This window comes from Montipora capricornis, chromosome 14, assembly GCF_036669925.1.
Source record: "Montipora capricornis isolate CH-2021 chromosome 14, ASM3666992v2, whole genome shotgun sequence".
Taxonomy (NCBI): Eukaryota; Metazoa; Cnidaria; class Anthozoa; order Scleractinia; family Acroporidae; genus Montipora; species Montipora capricornis.
In genome coordinates, this window is record NC_090896.1 from 2,970,549 (window position 1) to 2,988,048 (window position 17,500).

Here is a 17,500-nt window from a genome sequence, read left to right on the forward strand (position 1 = left end):
ATGGGTTCCTGGAACCCTTCATTCTCTATTTTCACTCTGACAACGCTCGTACCAAATCTCTTTGTGGGTTCCGTCGTCCACATTGTACGACGTGATAGAGAAGGAATTCTTGGTTTGCACCCACGTGACACGGGGGAAGTCTTACGATAATGCAACGTTATATTCTGAAGTCGCCGCCGCTAATTTCCCTTTCGTAAACAAGCGATGCCATTTTTGACGGTCGATGCCATTCTCAGTAACCAAGCCTTTTTATTCTGTTAGCTTTCAATAAATTGTAAGGATTAGCTTCATTTAAATGCTTTAAAATTGCGAACTTGAAGCTGTTGTTTCGGTAGTATAGAGGTTAAGTGAATTTGCTCTCAAGCCTTTAAACCGAGTTCGACATCGTTCGATCAACTTCATCTAATTTCTTTTCTAATATTTTTCTAATGTTTTTTCTCAGATTTTTTTTAAATTCTAAGTGCCATACGCGGCTAATCTAGTCCTAGATTAAGTTTTTTTCCCTCATTTGCAAAGCACAAACTTAACAGTGAAAATTGTTCTAAGTCTAGTCCAAATGACATCGCTTGTTTACGAATGGGAAGATTGCGTCGTCACCTCAGATCTTAAAGTCCCTATTCCCACTTTGCTGACGCTTTCTTTCTCATTTTTTCCCAAAAAGCATTAGAAACAACGAGATCCTACTAGCGCCTTCAAATTACCACGATTTATACGATGAGGAGGAAAAACTCCTTATTGAAAGCATAGAGAAGGACTTCGTCAATTCGCCATCTCCTGTGCTTCCGGGAGCAGTGATATGAGAGGCTTGTTGAAAGAAATAAAGATAAAGGTAGCGAAACTTTTCTTTCCTATGCAGAACCGAAAATCAAACTTAAACGCCAGTTGCCAATAATAATTTTCAAGATGAAAGATAAAAAAATAGAAGTTTACTTGCGGAAAATTTCCTCTCAAGTTTTGATTTCTCAAGAGTCACTCCTACTGATGATGATGATGATGATAATGATGATGATGTTTACCCAGGAATCTCCACAAAGTCAAAAGTAGTTTCTCAGGGGGGTCCTGCATCGGATCCAATTGGAATTTACAGATGTTGGTTTTTGAGGAAAGGGAAAACCCAAGAACCCGGAGAAAAAGCGAAAGATATATATATAAAAAATAGAAGTTCACTTGCGGACAATTTCCTCTCAAGTTTTGATTTCTCACTGCCATCTCTACTCCCCTGCTACTTATGGACGGTGTCGTTTGCCAATTTTAGTGTAGAGAATTGAACAAGAATGAAATTAAATGAGTGTAGTATATTTCAAGTGCGGGCTGCAGAGGAAGGAGTGAAGCAACGATTACTTAAAATTAATGGTCCAGCAAACGTGCAAGGAGACTGAAAAACTTTGAGAAGTATGATGCTGGTGAAATGATATATAGTTTAATTTGAAAGTCTTAACTGTCACTTACATGTATTTCTTGACAACGATAAATCGTACAGCATGACGAACAGCAAGTCAGGCAAGGGTTGCTCCTCAGCTTTCAATCGAATGGTCACAACTTTAGGATTCCATTCAGACTCAAAGTAAGAACCACCTTGTACAGCAAAATGAACAGCACAACAGGGAAGTACTGCTCAGCGGCTTTCATTTAAATGGTCACACTTCAGGAATTTCATCTCGAGACTCACAAGCTACTATCGACTTGTAAACCATATATAAGTACTGGTGAATTAACGTTTGTTTTTGTTTTTATTGTTTGAAGCAGCAGTTGGGAATAAGAGCAGAGAAGATACGAAAGTCACTCCGTCCACGACAACAATGAAAATAACATCGCCAAGATCTCATGAAATAGGTCTTGGCCGCCATTGGCCGGTCCAAATGTGTTTTTTGTTTTCATAAAACTACTTTCTTCTTTTTATAGAATAAAATTTTATTGAAAAATTGCTTGGAGTTTTTAGAATGCTCATCTTTGTAAAGTTGGTTTCACAAGTACAAAGTAATTACTTCGACCATCACAGCAAGTGCAAGCAGGAGATAAACCAATCCAAGTTCGTGGAAATTCCATGTAACTTGCTCAAAGCGCGAGAAAAACCGTGCGTGCAAATCGCGATTGGTTTTAGTTTTCCTTTTTCATCGGTTGATGAACTGGTGCGAGATTTTCAAACCAATCACTAAGCGTTGCAATTGCAAAATTATTTTCGACAGTCATTTAAAAACTTCTTTATCAACCAATGAAAAGGAAACCAAAAACAATCACTTACTTGATGATGGGGGTGAACAGTGGGCCCACTCTCCCAAAATTTGGGTTTCTGAAGTTCTTCTCGACTCACTCTGTATCTTGCCCTACTCCGGTCAAACGTTTGACCAGTGTGTTAGGGATCTACCATCTCTAACGCATTTGTCAAAATTTGTATTTCCTGGTTTCTCAACTGCAGTGTCAACTGCATATTTTCTGACATGCAACCATGTTCCTGGGAATGACTTGTATTGCAATCAAATTCCTTGTAACATTCTAAAATTCTCTGCAACAAAGACTCCTTCCATTCTGCTACTTTCAACTCAATCTCGTTACTTAATTTCTCCCCAGTAAGAACCTTTTCCCAGTTTCTTTTGAAGCTCTCTTCATCCATGGCAAGAATTCGCAACAACACAAGTGTGCTCCAAGACAACCCACTGTCTCCTGAACAAAACAAATCCTTGTCAAGTTGACTACTCGAAATGACTTCCTTCTTTCGCCGAGAAAGACCAGATATCTTGGGCATTACAACCGAATATAATAAATTCCTGGGGATTGTAACAATGTTTTGTACATTCTTTGGAAGAATGAAACCATATTCCAATAATAGCTTTCTGTTATCATGGGGACCATAATTAATAAATACCTGGTCACCTTTGTTGTAGCACGACATTGTGTAAATTTCATACTTGTTGCTTTCAATGTTGAATCCAGCGTTAACCTGCGAATAAAAGTGAATAACTAAACAATGTCAAATTCTTTTCTTCTCTGACTATTACGAAAATTACAGTCAGACAGAAACAGAAGGCAATTTTGTGAATAGTAGCTTGATTAATTCCATCTTTAATCAAATCCTATAATGATCAAATCAGGTTAATCATGTTGAAGCCAAATTCAATTAAATGCACGTAGTTGAAGCGAGTTTCAATCGAGTGTCGTAAAACGAAAACCAACGTAATTACTTTAGCTAATCAAACAGAACAGAGACAGGAAACCAATCGAAACTCGAAGTAATTACACGTAGCTGACACAAAGTGCGGGAAAATGTGCACGCGCAAGCCATGATTGGTTTTGGTTTCACTTCTGATTGGTTGAAAAAGTGGCACGAGAACTTTGAACCAATCACTGAGTGAAGTGATCCAAAACCAAAGCAATTCACTAATTACTTTCGACACTCAATTGAAAACCGCTCTAAGATATTAATCAAATCATGATTCATCTGTTTTGTTTGGGGAGAAGGGTTGCCCTGCAATTGGTGAGAGCAGATGCCTTCTACAGATGTCTCGTCGTTGTCGTTATCATCATTATCGTCATCAACATCGTTGTCGTCATCATCATCACCATCATCATCGTCGTCATCACCACCACCGCCACCATCATCGTCGTCGTTGTCATCATCATCATCCTCATCATCGTGGTCGTCGTCATCATCATCATCACTGTCGTCATCATCATTACCATCAACATCATCATTATCGTCGTTGTCATTACCAAATCGTGTTCAAATCATGCCAAGGTCGAAATCAAATCAAATCACATGGCCAGTCAGTTTTTCTATCAACAAGCTTGGGGAAATGGTGCTATCTGCTCCCTCCTCTCCCTTATTAATGAGGATAAATGCATACACCATAGATATGTGAGTGCTTTGAATGTTTTTATTTTTTCCTGGTTGGGCTTTTGGGCAGCTTTTTGGAACAGGGTTTTCACAGGTACAATGGGAAAGAAATGCAGATCAGGTTTACAGGTATGTGGTTAATTTTGGTCATTGTGAAGACGGTTGTGACTCTTTGTGAATAGCTATTTAGACTCCATTTAGGGTCTCCTCTTCTTCTTCTTCTTCATTCTGCATTTTGAACAGTGCTACTGCAGTGTGGTCCAGTAAGGAGGCATTGTGGCCCAGTGGTTAGGGCGCTTGCCTTGAGATCTGGAGATCCCGGGTTTAGGACCCGCTCTGACCACTCGTTAAATTTGATCCTGGTAGTCCCTGGTTCAACTTCCCAGCTGCACTTGTAAATAGCCAACTGGTTTGCCTCCAGCCAGTTAGGATTCTTAACAGTTGTTTTTGATATTCTGTTCCAATGTTTCGTTGTGTTTCATTGGCCCTGAAAAGCCCCTATGGGGAGCAGTCAATTAAATATGTATTGTATTGTATTGTATTGTACTTTTGCCAAAGGGTACTCTTCAAAGTATGCTGAGGTTTCAGCTGCACGCTTTTCATATCATCTCTGGCAGTCTCCATCCACCTCAATTGTGGTCGCCCTCAACTCTGTCTGCCACCAATCTCCATTTTCCAAGTCTTTTTTACAGGGTTTTCCTGGCTTATCCATAACAGATGGTCAAACCATCCCAAGCGTTGCGGCCCTCGTTTCTTACCCTGTCCATTAGGGTGATTCCTCTGATTCTCCTCAGCATTTCCCTTTCTAGGCTTTCCAGCATGCACTCTTCCTTTTTCCTCAGTGTCCACACCTCGCATCCATACATCAGTACAAGCTGTATGACTCTCTTGTAAACTTTGACTTTCAGCTGCCTTGGCATCCTTTTATGGTACATAATTCCAGTGAAATCTTTCCATTTGGCCCATGGAGGAGCACTTATTCTCGATCAGACAGCAGCTTCTGGGCCTCCTTTTTCACTTACTGTCACTCCAAGGTACCGTAAATCCTCTATTAAGCCCCTATTTTAGAGTAGAAGAAAGCTATTGAGCACCCCTCCCCCCCCCCCCACCCCCTTCACTTCCCCTCTTCTTCATAACCAAATTAATAAATGATAGACTCTATTAATTAATCATGAAAGTAACACATGCTGGAAGTTCGGATTTGGTTCCGGCAAATGAATTAAAATGTTGCAAATAACTTGCGCAAAGTGTATAATATCCCCCCCGCCTCCCTCTCATATAAACACCCTCTCTATTAAGCCCCCCTCACGCCCTCAAATGTGCTTGAAATAAATAAGCCTTCCTGGGGGCTTAATAGAGGATTTACGGTATTTCAGTTCTTCTACTTGTTTTAAGGCATGTCCATTACAATCGATGCTGTTGATATTCCTTCTTGACTCACTGCACATCATAACTTCAGTTTTGCTTGTGCTCACTTTCAAGCCATGCTTCGCAACTCCTTCTTGCCTTTTGATCCAATTTGACTGAAGTCCTTCTTCAGGCTCAGCAATCACCACAAGGCCATCCATGAATACATATAACAGTTCCCCTTGTTCACTTTTCCTGAATCCTTCAGTTAATTGTGTCCAGAACCACAGGAAGGGACCCAATGCTGACCCCTGATGTAACCCTATATCAATCGTAAACAGTTCTGTTAACCCTGCCGATGTCCTCTCTGCGGTTTTGAATTGACCAGTTGGACAAGGTACTCCGGCACATTTCTCTATGATGACTATCATTAGCATTTTCTAGATCTCCAAAGTTGAAGAAGAGGTCTTTCTTTTCCTCTTTGAACTTGCTTTAGAATGACGAGTGCATCTGTTGTTCCTTTTCGTTTGCTGAATCCAACTTGCATGTTATTGATGATGCGTAGCAGCCAATAACATGCAATTTGGATTTCAAAAAAGGAAAAGAAACATGCAACGGAGGTGAATGTAGGGTGTTTTGGTTTAGTTTGGTTAAGTCCCCGTTTTAGTAACTACATACAGTTCCCCCTATGTGTATGTTAAATAATAATTATTTAACTTATACCTCTGCAGTGTCCATATGATTGAGTAAATCAAGAACAGGAGCAAGGGCAAATGCATTGTCTCTCTGTAATGTTCCATTACAATCTGTTTGTTTACTGTCGGCTTTATACACAGACCTCGTGTTGACAACAAACCACGCCCACCTGAACTCATCAAATGTTATAAAATCCACAAATTTCCCATCCAACAGGGTGCTATGCTCTTCAAGGCATTCTTTAAATCCTTTATAAGACTCTCTCACAGTTGTCACTTGAACGCCACTTTCGTGTTGCAAATCAAACGGCAATGGTTGGATTTCTTCCTCACTGAAATACGCTGGCGTGTTAAAAGACTTTGGCAAAGTTTTGATGTACGGATACCAAAAAGAAGTCCTACCGCGATATTTTTCATACAAAAGAAAACTGCATAGCATCTGTTTCACTGAAAGAGCAGGTTTTAAGTTTAGTTCAGACAGCTGTTTTCCAATTTTGCTCTGATTAGCTGTCTTTGATGAGATTAACATACTTTCTGGGACTGAAATCACCAAATCTCCACTTCTGAGCCTCTTGCTGGTCATCAGCCCTCGTCCAGTTTGAGGAAAGTTTGCTGGACAGAGTTTCCCATAGGAAATACCATTTCGTTTCGCCCATTTGAGAAGCACAATGGATTCAGGGTCGTGTATTGCATAGCCATTACTTGCTGTATGTTTGCTGTTTCTCTTGCGATATCGCTTTCTTCCCGTTCTTCCATTCGTTCCCATTTATATTTGTCGCGCAAGAGAACTTAACTAAGACGATGATGATTCCACTACTGAAGAATACTCGCAATCATATGACTGATAGTGTTTATATTGGATCTGAAATTAAAATGTACAATGTATTCTAATTAACTAAATCAATTGGTAATAAAAGAATAATTAAAACGTGCGAAGCGGGAATAACTGATATAAACTTTTAACAATAATTATACCATGCGGCAAGTCTGCCACTGGTCGTCGATATCCAAAACTTATGAAATCCACATAAACTAACAAAACTGAAATGATTTCCTGTTAGGCGTGCACGAGGCTACCGCAAATTCCTTAACTATGAATTCCTTGCAGAGTCCAAAAACTACGTTAACAATATTATACAACAAAATATTCGTAGCATGAAAATTGGCCAAACTCATCCTCCATTTCCGCCATCTTGACGAATCTTACAGATGGCCTGGGTACTAAATGATGCTTTGCAAGCTCAAGAGGCAAGAGGAAGCAAAACAAATATGGCGACTTCCTCGGCCTCGAGGATATGATAAAGGTTTTCCTCTCGTAAACTCTTTGGTTTAATTTGAAATAAAAAGGATAATGTCCGTTGATATACAGAAATGGAAAGCTGAAGCCCATGAAAATGCTGCAAAAACTATGGCAAACATGCTTCAGGTTGGTACAATTTTTTGAGTTTGCATGTTTTTACCGGTAATTAATTAATTAATTGATTGCTATCCTCAAGTATATTGAATTTAAGGCCCTTAAATTAGCTGATTAAGATGAGTTAGTTCATGTTAAAAATATTTGGCTCGTTCAAGGGATAAAGCCACTTACTTTTAATAAATTCCTAGCTAATAGCTTAACAAAATAATTATTTTAATTTAAACTACCAATTAAATTAAGCTTATAATGATCATTGCAATAATGTCAGCCTTTAATACAGCCAGTTTTCCATGCTTCACCCACTCACAGGTGCCAAAATTGCTCTAATTATCAAAATTTGCTGTCTTTGCTACATTTATACTTTGTGCATATAACTTCATCAGCATTTGCAAATTGCAACCTTTTAATAGCACCATGCACCATTACATCATCAGTTATCATTAATGTGCTAACCAGAGGCTGACTGGCTGTTGAAATAAAGGGTTCTTTTGTTACAGTGGTTGGCAAATTTGATTATTGATGGGAAAGAAGCATAATTATAAGAAAGAAACAAGGTTTCAAACTCTAGGATAAAACTTTTCATGATCAAGACACCCAAGCTTTCAATTCCATCACAGAATCTAAGTATATCAAGTGGTGGGGTTCAATATGTTGCCATGTGATTTATACAGTGAATTACATGACAAAACATTGCGGCAGATCACAGGGAGCTCGTAACCGGGTGTCGCAGTTCAGTGTTGGGACCCTTCTGTCAAACATGTCAATCTTTTCTCCTAATGTTGGGTCCCATCATTTAAACCAGTTAATATACAGTTATCAGACATATTATTTTATTGATTTTATTGGAGGCAGTGTGGCCGAGTGGTTAGGCCTGTGCCTTGAGATCCAGAGATCCTGGGTTCAAGACAGCGTTCTGACCACTCACTGAATTTGTTTCAGGTAGTCCCTGGTTCAACTTCCTGGCGCATTTGTAATATAGCCAACTGGTTTACCTCCCGCCAGCTGGGATTCTTAACAATTGTATATGCTTAATGCTCAGTGATATTAGCTACTAGCTACTCTGAGGGTAAACAAAGTAGTATTATTTTAGAGCATCTTTTCAAAAGTATTGTAGCTTGATGTTTGGGATCATCATGATTATTTCAGCATCCTGACAGTCTGGATAAAGTTGAACAGTGGAGAAGAAGATACATGAGAAATAAAGTTAGTGTGGTCAAGGGAACAAAAAAAAGCCCAACTGTACCAACACGCAGGGTCTTTAACCCATTGATTCCTGAAACCCACCCCTCTGGCATAAGACAGAGTACTGTAAAATCTTACAGTACAATGTAACTGTCTCACTCCATGGAGTCAATGGGTTAAATAACTGAGAAGAACATTCTGCCTTTGTAATGACATCTGCAAATGGCTAGACTACACGTACATGTATCTAGTCTTCTCCTATAAGGACAATGAATTGTCATCCCTGTCTCACAACCTTCCAATGTGCATAGCCCTGTGGGACATAAAAGAACCCACAAACTATTCGCAAAGAGTAGGGCATGGAGTTCCTGTCTTGTGGTCTTTTCTCTGTGGTATACACTGTTGCTAGAGGGCTGTAAGTTAGAAAACTTTAAAAGATTGATTGCATCTCCCTCTCTAAGTAAAGTTATTGACTATCATATCATATCATGATATACGTTAATTAACTTATAGTTAATCGTCATTTCATTCCATGGAATAGTAATTTGCTTCCAAACTTTTATTTATTTTATTTATTTACTGATTGAGTATGAATACATACATGGTGGAATGGCAATAGGACATAGGTCCCCTATGAGGTTAACCAGGAGAATACACCGCAGAAGACAGACCACAACACTGGGAACTACATGCCGTACTCTTTACGACAAGTGTGCAGGTTCTTTTACGTCCCACAGCATTGTGAACATTGAAGGGTTGTGAGACAGGACCTCCAGCTTATCATCCTTATCCAAGAAGACTCACTAGATTCTAACCATTTGCAGATGTAATTACAAACTAAGGCAGCACTTTCTCCTCAGTTATTTAAAGACCCTGAGTGTTGGTCCGGCTGAAGTTGAACTCACGACCTCCTGTGTAACTGAGCCCGGTGCTCAACCAACTGAGCCACCAGTGCGCGGTTGAACTGCAAGTTTAACAAAACTAGTGGAGCTTCATTTAAAAATAGAGATGTTCCCACTTTGATAATGGATACCTACAAGTACATGTACTGCAACTGTTATTGGAGTATTGCTTAGCTTGAATACTGAATGTTTGCATAGAATTGCAAGTACAGTATAAATAAAAAAAAAAAAGAAGTAAGTAAACACATGCAGATACTGTAATTTAGATTGTGGAATTTACAGTGTTTTGCGGGTATTGCATGGAACGGGACTTCTTCCCTGTACACTGTACCTCACTCTGGAATGTCAAGAGGACAACTGGGCCAAAATGACAGGAGACCTTAACAGCAATGAGTGTCTAAAACTTAAATGGAAGGGGGGCACATTTAGGCAGATGTGATAAGTGAAACAAATTGAACAGAATTGATGGCCAGTCTATCTCTAAGGCTGAAATGGTTAATTTTAATTATCATGTAGTATTAAACTGAACGAAATGTGTATGAAATGAATCGTATATTGAACTGGGGGTATGAAATCAAGTGAAGCTATGATCCTCGCAGTTATAAATGCAATTTTAACAATTATTGCATAGAGAAGCCTAAAAAATTCATAACTTCAATGGGGTTTGAACCTGTGACCTTGCAATTCCACTGCGATGCTCTAACCAACTGAGCTATGAAGCAAGTGATGTTGGGAGGTGGTCATTTGTGGGTCATTAAATGTTCCTGTGATGAATGGATCAAAATTGCGTTCGTAACTGCGAAGATCACTTGATTTTATACCAGCAGTTCAATAAATGATTCATTTCACATACATGACTTTGTACATTTTGTTCATTGATTCATTCATCACGGGTACATATGAATCCACAAAATTGACCAGCTCCCAACATCAGTGGCTTCATACCTCAGTTGGGTAGAGCATCGCACCGGCATCACAATGTCACGGGTTCAAACCCCATTGACGTCCTGAGTTAATTAAATTTTTTTCGGGCTTCTCTACACAACTGCTAAAATTGTGTATAACTGCGAGGATCGTAGCTTCACTTGATATAATTTATACTAACTAGTAGTAATCTTGGACTATCGAAATGCGTAAAACCTAGTCGCTTTGATATAGGAGGGTAGGGAAAGGAACAGTCAAGATTTGAGGACATGAGCATGTACTCTAGACTGTCTTATGAAAATTAATCAATCCAAACTTATTGGTTTTGCCGATCATGGTAGGCTTCTGCAGAGGCCAGGCTAAAGACTGCTGTTCAATCACAACTTGATGGAGTCAAGACAGGCCTTTATCAACTTCACAGGTCAGCGTTTAACAAGTAATACTCTTTTATGGTCTCTATTTTACTATTACTACCAGTATTTTACTTGTGAAAGTCAGTGTTAGCAATAGTCACTCTTCTGACGAGGCTAGCATCCAAATGAATTTTAATTATTATTTTAATGATAACTAAAGTTGTATTATGTTTGGAAATTTAATTTTGCATTTGAATTCATGTGAACTTGTCAGAAATATCTATGATAATGAATTGCTAGCACTATTGAAGCGTTTAAGCTATATATACTTTATAAACCGGCAATAGATTAATCATGGTACATGAAGAATTGAAATTCATGTTTTTTTTTGTTCTGTTGCTTTTTAGTGGCCTTCATGAAATCAAACAAATTAGGCAAAGGTACATGCACTTAATGCTGTGGATGATTGCTTTTACATGTAAGATAACATCTAGGGGTAATTTACCTGTCTTGAAAAGTGAACAACACTCTGCCTCTGAAACGACCTTTCATTGTTTTCTTTTTATAGCATGAGTGAGGTGGATTCCATGTGCAAGAATGTTAAATCACTGGCAGAAGAACTACATGTTGTTAGAGAATGCCAGAAACATCAAAGCCAGGCAATTCAATATTTTTTCTTTTTCACACGAATAATGAGCTTGCACGGACATCGCTTATAATTAAAGTAAAGGAAAGATGGATATGATCCTCACACTTATCTGTGGGCAATTTAAAGCAATTATTATTGCCTGTGATACATTATTGCCTCTGGACACGCTTTTTGTGGAACGTCTTTGAACCCAGTCAATAAACTCGCAGGTTGTGTTTTATCAGGTCTTACTAAACATCACTTGCCACGCGTCACCTCTTGGTTTAAAACTTGATAACTCACTCCTGCTTGTTTATTAATAAACATTTTGTAAATCTTTTTTTTTTTTTTGGCTTTCAGATTTCTAAAGCTTGTGAACATCTAAACCTTATCTTCACTGTTCCTGAAAATGTGAAGAAAACAGAAGCTTTGATCAGTGATGGAAAATTGCTTCTTGCACATAAGTGGTACTGCAGCTAAACTATTTTCAAATGCCAAATGAATGTGAATCCAGCAATTTTTTGGTTATGGGTCATGCCTCTGAAAGGGGATCAATAATTTTACAAAGGTGATAGCTTTTAATAGGATGAGTGTTCTTAGCCCAAACATGATTCAAAGAGCTGTCTTAACTTACTCGTTCTTAAAGTGCTGTACTAGTACTTAGCACTTTAAAGAACTTACAGTTTTTGATTGGATGTAAAATATTAGTGTTAACCCTTCCTTATCATTCAAATCTTTAAGCATTAGCACTAGAGGGAGTACATGCAACTCACAGGAGGGAATCCGGGTTAGCTTTCAGTACTAATCTTTTTTGTTTATGCAGTCTTTCAGATTTAGAAGCCACCAGAGATGAACTTCTCTTTGAAGTTCACAAGATGTCTCTTGAAGAAGAAGGCCCTAAACCAGATAAAACAGTAAGACTTGATTCTCTCTACAAAACCATGCTCACGTGTACAGAATATTATAATAAAATATTATGCATGATTGACGTGTGGATTTGCAAAATGATGTAATGATATCTGTTCTTAGAAATATGATTCAAATTACTGACTGGGGGATAAGCATATAAATTAGGTTGAAAATACTATTCTGCACAACAGAGAGCCTCGAGTTTTGTCAAGATGACATTGGGATCTTGGAAGCTACTTAAAGCTGTTAGTGGAAGGTTGTTGCCATTCTACGTGTATGATATCAGTCAGTCTCACTCACGGATTCTGTTTCTTTTTCACTTAATCGATTGACTCCCAGGGATTCCCCATTGACAAGTAAAATCGTCTGGCATTAGACAGGGTAAAATACTAAGTATGACCGGTTGAGGCCAGATTGGGAGTCAAAGGGGAGGGGGGGGGGGGTTAATGGAGGGGTCCTTGGAGGACCTCTGCCCCGACGTCCTTACTGCATTACAGTAGATGGGAAAAAAATTTCCTCACTTTTTAGCCATCACTTAAGAGGGAATTCTTTGTTTTGTTGTTGTTTTTTTCATATCTATTCTGGCATGGTAAATTACTACTTTTGTATTTATTTATTGCCACTTTATCATGGAAAGACTGACTCAGTGTGTAGTTCATTTCCATTTTTGCTAGTACTATGTTGTGATTCATCATGAATGAATAAACTACAATACAGCTGTACATGTATTTTGCTTTCAATTATGCTCATTCTAGTTTGATTCTCAATTTCCTCTCTCATGTTTTTAATTCCCTCCAGCCATTGTATCAATACTTTGAAGCCGTCAAGAAATTATCTGTAAGTACCTGAGGATTAGCACAATAAGAACCTGTCTATTCACTGTGATAATGTAGGACATACATCACATAATGAATTAATGTTTATTACCATCATGGGGTCATAGAACATAGAACACTAACATAATTATAACTTATAGATTAATTAACATTTAATAAATAATTGATAAAATTAGTTTCTTATTGATAACGCAACATGAAAAACTTATTGAAGCGTTTGGATCAAACCACCCCATCCCTGCGATTACCTAACCCTGGGCGTAAGCCATACCAATGGGACTTACTTCTAGTTAAACTAACAACCAAATACTTACATGTAAGAGGATCAATATTGGCGATACTGTTAGCCACATGTAGCCTAATACACACGGTGGTGCGGTTGTCAGATAAGTGTTGAAGGCCAGAGGCAGCTGAGGCATCTTTATATTGCAGGCAGGGAAAAATTATGCGAGGCACTTTCTTCTATGTGGTAGAAAGTAATAATAGTAAATACACTGTAGTATGAGTGACATGCAATAATTTATTAAGGTGAATGGACAGGTCTTTGGTTGGCAAAAGTCCAATTTAGCTAGGAGGTCGAGCACTTAAACTACAAGTAGTTATCGGAAGGTTATAAATTTGACGGCTGTCATGTGGATACGAGGACTAGTATACATGTATATACAATACATGCATATAATTATACTTTAATAACTGACCACTTGATTCCCCATAGGGGTCTTTCAGGGCCATTGAGACACAATGAACAAAATGACAGAACAAAACAACAGCAACAACTGTTAAGAATCCCAACTGGTCGGAGGCAAACTAGTTGGCTGTTTACAAGTGCAACGGAGAAGTTAAACCAGGGACTACCATGATCAAATTCAACGAGTGGTCAGAACGGGGTCTTGAACTCTGGATCTCCAAATCACAAAGCAAGCACCCTAACCACAAGGCGTGCGCTGCACTGCGTCCCCTCATATGCCCTTCTGTGTGTTCAATTCTTGAAAAATTAATACACTGTTCCACTTGATAGCAGTTGTACTTGTGATCAAGCCTCCTTTCAAGTCAAATTTGCGTTTATCAATCAAGTTATCTTAGCTAACATAAATAGAGGATATTACATGTCCACGCACAGATATACGAAATTTCTCTTCGAGTGTTGAAAAATGTTTCAAGAGTGAGCGCAGCGAATGAGTGGAATATTTTTCAACACGAGAAATGTCGTATCTCCAAGCGGCAAAGTAATATTCTATTTATTGTATAAACACCAATGAAATACTAAATCATTTATTGAAAGGCATCGAAAGGCGCGATGTTCACATTTAACCATAGCAACAGCGATCTTTTCATGTGTGAAAGTGACATGTTATCTTCATGTGTGAAGATATCATGTTTTCATGCGAAAGCTCACTTGGTATTTCATTGGTGTTTAATATAATAATAACAATCAGTCAATCAGTCAATAACTTTATTTCAGTGTCAAATATAATAGCCGAGGATGATTCCTCTACTAATTGGGGACACTAAAGTTACAAAGTTATTACTTAACTATTATTACAATATAATTATGGAGTGCATTATTTACATCAGTAAAATCCTAGAAAACACTTCAAGAAATCAATAAAATAATCAAATAATAAATTATTATTGTTAGAGGACAGATTTCGATTCCTGGTAACTTCAACTTATTACTATGTTTCCAATTGCCAGGTTGCTATTATTTTGGTTGCGTTTTACCCAGCGACATAGCCACGATAAAAAAAATTGGTTTTATCAACGGAGTTGATTATGTAAATTGGCCACCGTACAGAGATTCTAAAAGCTGACATTTCCAGCGTTAGCCCTTCGTCAGAGCGAATCGAGGAATTATGGGTTACGTGTAGTTTATATAGTAGAGTAGGAGCTACGCTATTGGTGGCAACATGGCAACGTGAAAAAAAGGAATATATTAGTAAAATGAAAAGCGTTCGTTAATACCGTGAGGATAAAGGGTGCCGATTTGGAAGATGAATTTTTGTTCCAGATTCTTGTGGCTTTCCGTCGTACCTAGATGTAGGGAAAGGCCGCAGATAGCCATGTGTTTTTTGGAGTGGTTAGGGAGATTAAAATGACGAGCGACTGGCTTAGATGCATCTTTGTCATTCTTTTCAAAATCGCGAAGATGTTCGCGGAATCGGTCACCTAGTCGTCTACCTGTCTCACCAATGTATAACTTATTGCATAACGTACAGGTTATGCAATAAATGACATTAGCGGAGTTACATGTGAAACGATCGGTGATCTTAACAGATCGCTTAGGTCCCGATATCTTGCTAGTGGTAACAACGAAAAGACAAGTTTTGCATCGTGAGCGCGCGCATTTCGAAGCGCCGGGTTGCTCGTTAGTTTTGAGCGCGCTTCTAACTAAAAAGTTGCCTACGTTTTTGTCGCGTTTGAATGACGAGCGACTGGCTTAGATGCATCTTTGTCATTCTTCTCAACTTCGCGAAGGTGTTTGCGGAATCGGTTACGTAGTCGTCTACCTGTCTCGGCAATGTATAATTTATTGCATAACGTACAGGTTATGCAATAAATGACACTAGCGGAGGTACATGTGAAACGATCGGTGATCTTAACAGATCGCTTAGGTCCCGATATCTTGCTAGTGGTAACAAAGAAAAGACAAGTTTTGCATCGTGAGCGCGCGCATTTCGAAGTGCCGGGTTGCTCGTTAGTTTTGAGCGCGCTTCTAACTAAAAAGTTGCCTACGTTTTTGTCGCGTTTGAATGAAATAAGTGGAGGTTGCGAAAAGATTCTACCAGTCTCGGGATCATTTTGGAGTAACTTAAAATGATTAAGAATGATACTTTTGACTGCGTGATTATGAGGATGGAAAGTGAGGGTGAATGGAATTCTGTCATTCTTATCTTTTTGTGACGTTTGTAGTGATGACTGTCGATCAAATTGTTGGGCGCGCTGATGGCCCGCTTTGACCACAGAGACGTGCCACGTACCACGTGCCACGTTTTTCGAAGAACTGGCACATCTCTGATTTGCTGGAAAAATCGGAGTCATCACTACATCTCTGTACACAGTCATTCCCAATAGCGAAGATCTTCAAGCACTTAAACACTTTTTCGATCAACGCACTGTCAAAGAACCAAGCTCGGAAACGCTCCTCCGCCTTGCCGAACTAGTTTAGGCGCTTAATTGTTTTTCATTCGCTGGCAACTATTACAAACAAATTAATGGTGTAGCGATGGGCACAAAAATGGGACCTACAACAAGTTGCAAAATTGTTGAGACACTTTCATTAAAAAGCACATTTGCTAACTTCCAATACTCGGCGTATCTAGAATTTAAACCTTTCCCACTTCCTCTCCCCTCTCCTCCTTTCAATTTTGACTTCTTAAGGTACCAACAATTTTTTGTATAGCTAGCAACACTGATAATGAAGGGGGGGGGGGTGGGGGGCTGCAGTGTGAGAGATAATAGGGAAATTAATAACGCCCCAAGAAGGTGAAGTGTCTCCACTATTTTTGCAACTTGTTGTAGCTATGCCAATCTTTTTGTAGGATATGTTGAATACCAATTTTTTAATCAGTACAACGGACCCAAACCTGAACTCTACAGCCGCTACATCGACGATTCCATCGGCGCTATTTCATCCAGCAGAGAAGAACTCGATCATTTTATAACCTCCGTCAATTCTTTTCATCCGGCTCTTAAATATACCTGGGAAATTTCGGAAACTTCATTGGCTTTCCTAGATATCAAAGTTTCTATTAGTGGCAACGTGCTATGTACCAGTGTTCACTACAAACCTACAGATTCTCACAGTTATTTGCTGTATTCATCATCACATCCATCACATGTCAAGAACTCCATTCCTTATTCTCAATTTCTTAGACTTCGACGTCTATGTAGTGATGACTCCGATTTTTCCAGCAAATCAGAGGAGATGTGCCAGTTCTTCGAAAAAAGTGGCTGTCCTGTCTCTGTGGTCAAAGCAGGCCATCATGGCGCCCAACAATTCGATTGACAGTCATCACTACAAACGTCACAAAAAGATAAGAATGACAGAATTCCATTCACCCTCACTTTCCATCCTCATAATCACGCAGTCAAAAGTATCATTCTTAATCATTTTAAATTACTCCAAAATGATCCCGAGACTGGTAGAATCTTTTCGCAACCTCCACTTATTTCATTCAAACGCGACAAAAACGTAGGCAACTTTTTAGTTAGAGGCGCGCTCAAAACTAACGAGCAACCCGGCACTTTCAAATGCGCGCGCTCACCATGCAAAACTTGTCTTTTCGTTGTTAGCACTAGCAAGATATCGGGACCTAAGCGTTCTGTTAAGATCACCGATCGTTTCACATGTACCTCCGCGAATGTCATTTATTGCATAACCTGTACGTTATGCAATAAATTATACATTGCCGAGATAGGTAGACGACTAGGTGACCGATTCCGCAAACACCTTCGCGAGGTTGAGAAGGATCACA

At 39.0% G+C, this 17,500-nt stretch overlaps 3 protein-coding genes across 4 annotated transcripts in view; 2 read left to right on the top strand and 1 right to left on the bottom strand.

Moving 5' to 3' along the window:
• Window positions 1–1,922, top strand: part of LOC138032231 (uncharacterized) — a 10,812-nt gene extending 8,890 nt beyond the window's left edge. Inside the window, exons 5-6 of one of the 2 annotated variants that reach the window (XM_068879857.1) lie at window positions 662–829; window positions 1,744–1,922. In XM_068879857.1, the coding sequence (XP_068735958.1) occupies window positions 662–800 (139 nt within the window). In that variant the 3' untranslated portion in view covers window positions 801–829; window positions 1,744–1,922. The remainder of the gene's footprint in view (window positions 1–661; window positions 830–1,743) is intronic. The other variant, XM_068879856.1, reaches the window with a different exon arrangement.
• LOC138032229 (SET domain-containing protein 4-like) lies at window positions 1,399–7,081 on the bottom strand. Its single transcript, XM_068879854.1, has 3 exons — window positions 6,850–7,081; window positions 5,903–6,736; window positions 1,399–2,938 (listed from the first exon to the last, which is right to left on the bottom strand). The coding sequence occupies exons 2-3, from the start codon at window positions 6,638–6,640 to the stop codon at window positions 2,354–2,356; spliced, it is 1,323 nt and encodes a 440-aa protein (XP_068735955.1). The 5' UTR covers window positions 6,641–6,736; window positions 6,850–7,081; the 3' UTR covers window positions 1,399–2,353.
• Window positions 7,082–7,119: 38 nt separating this feature from the next.
• The window catches only part of LOC138032235 (exocyst complex component 3-like), a 44,737-nt gene continuing 34,356 nt past the window's right edge, over window positions 7,120–17,500 (top strand). The window contains exons 1-8 of the mRNA XM_068879865.1: window positions 7,120–7,300; window positions 8,438–8,494; window positions 10,641–10,720; window positions 11,060–11,092; window positions 11,221–11,311; window positions 11,641–11,747; window positions 12,104–12,194; window positions 12,988–13,026. Of these exons, the coding sequence (XP_068735966.1) occupies window positions 7,226–7,300; window positions 8,438–8,494; window positions 10,641–10,720; window positions 11,060–11,092; window positions 11,221–11,311; window positions 11,641–11,747; window positions 12,104–12,194; window positions 12,988–13,026 (573 nt within the window). The 5' untranslated portion in view covers window positions 7,120–7,225. The remainder of the gene's footprint in view (window positions 7,301–8,437; window positions 8,495–10,640; window positions 10,721–11,059; window positions 11,093–11,220; window positions 11,312–11,640; window positions 11,748–12,103; window positions 12,195–12,987; window positions 13,027–17,500) is intronic.

What these genes read in the sequence shown, in the direction of transcription:
- LOC138032229 (XM_068879854.1), bottom strand. Translation starts at nt 6,640, where the DNA reads ATGGGAACGAATGGAAGAACGGGAAGAAAGCGATATCGCAAGAGAAAC. An exon ending in ATCATATGGACACTGCAGAG is followed by an intron (nt 2,939 to 5,902) that starts GTATAAGTTAAA and finishes TTTTATTCGCAG; the next exon opens with GTTAACGCTGGATTCAACAT.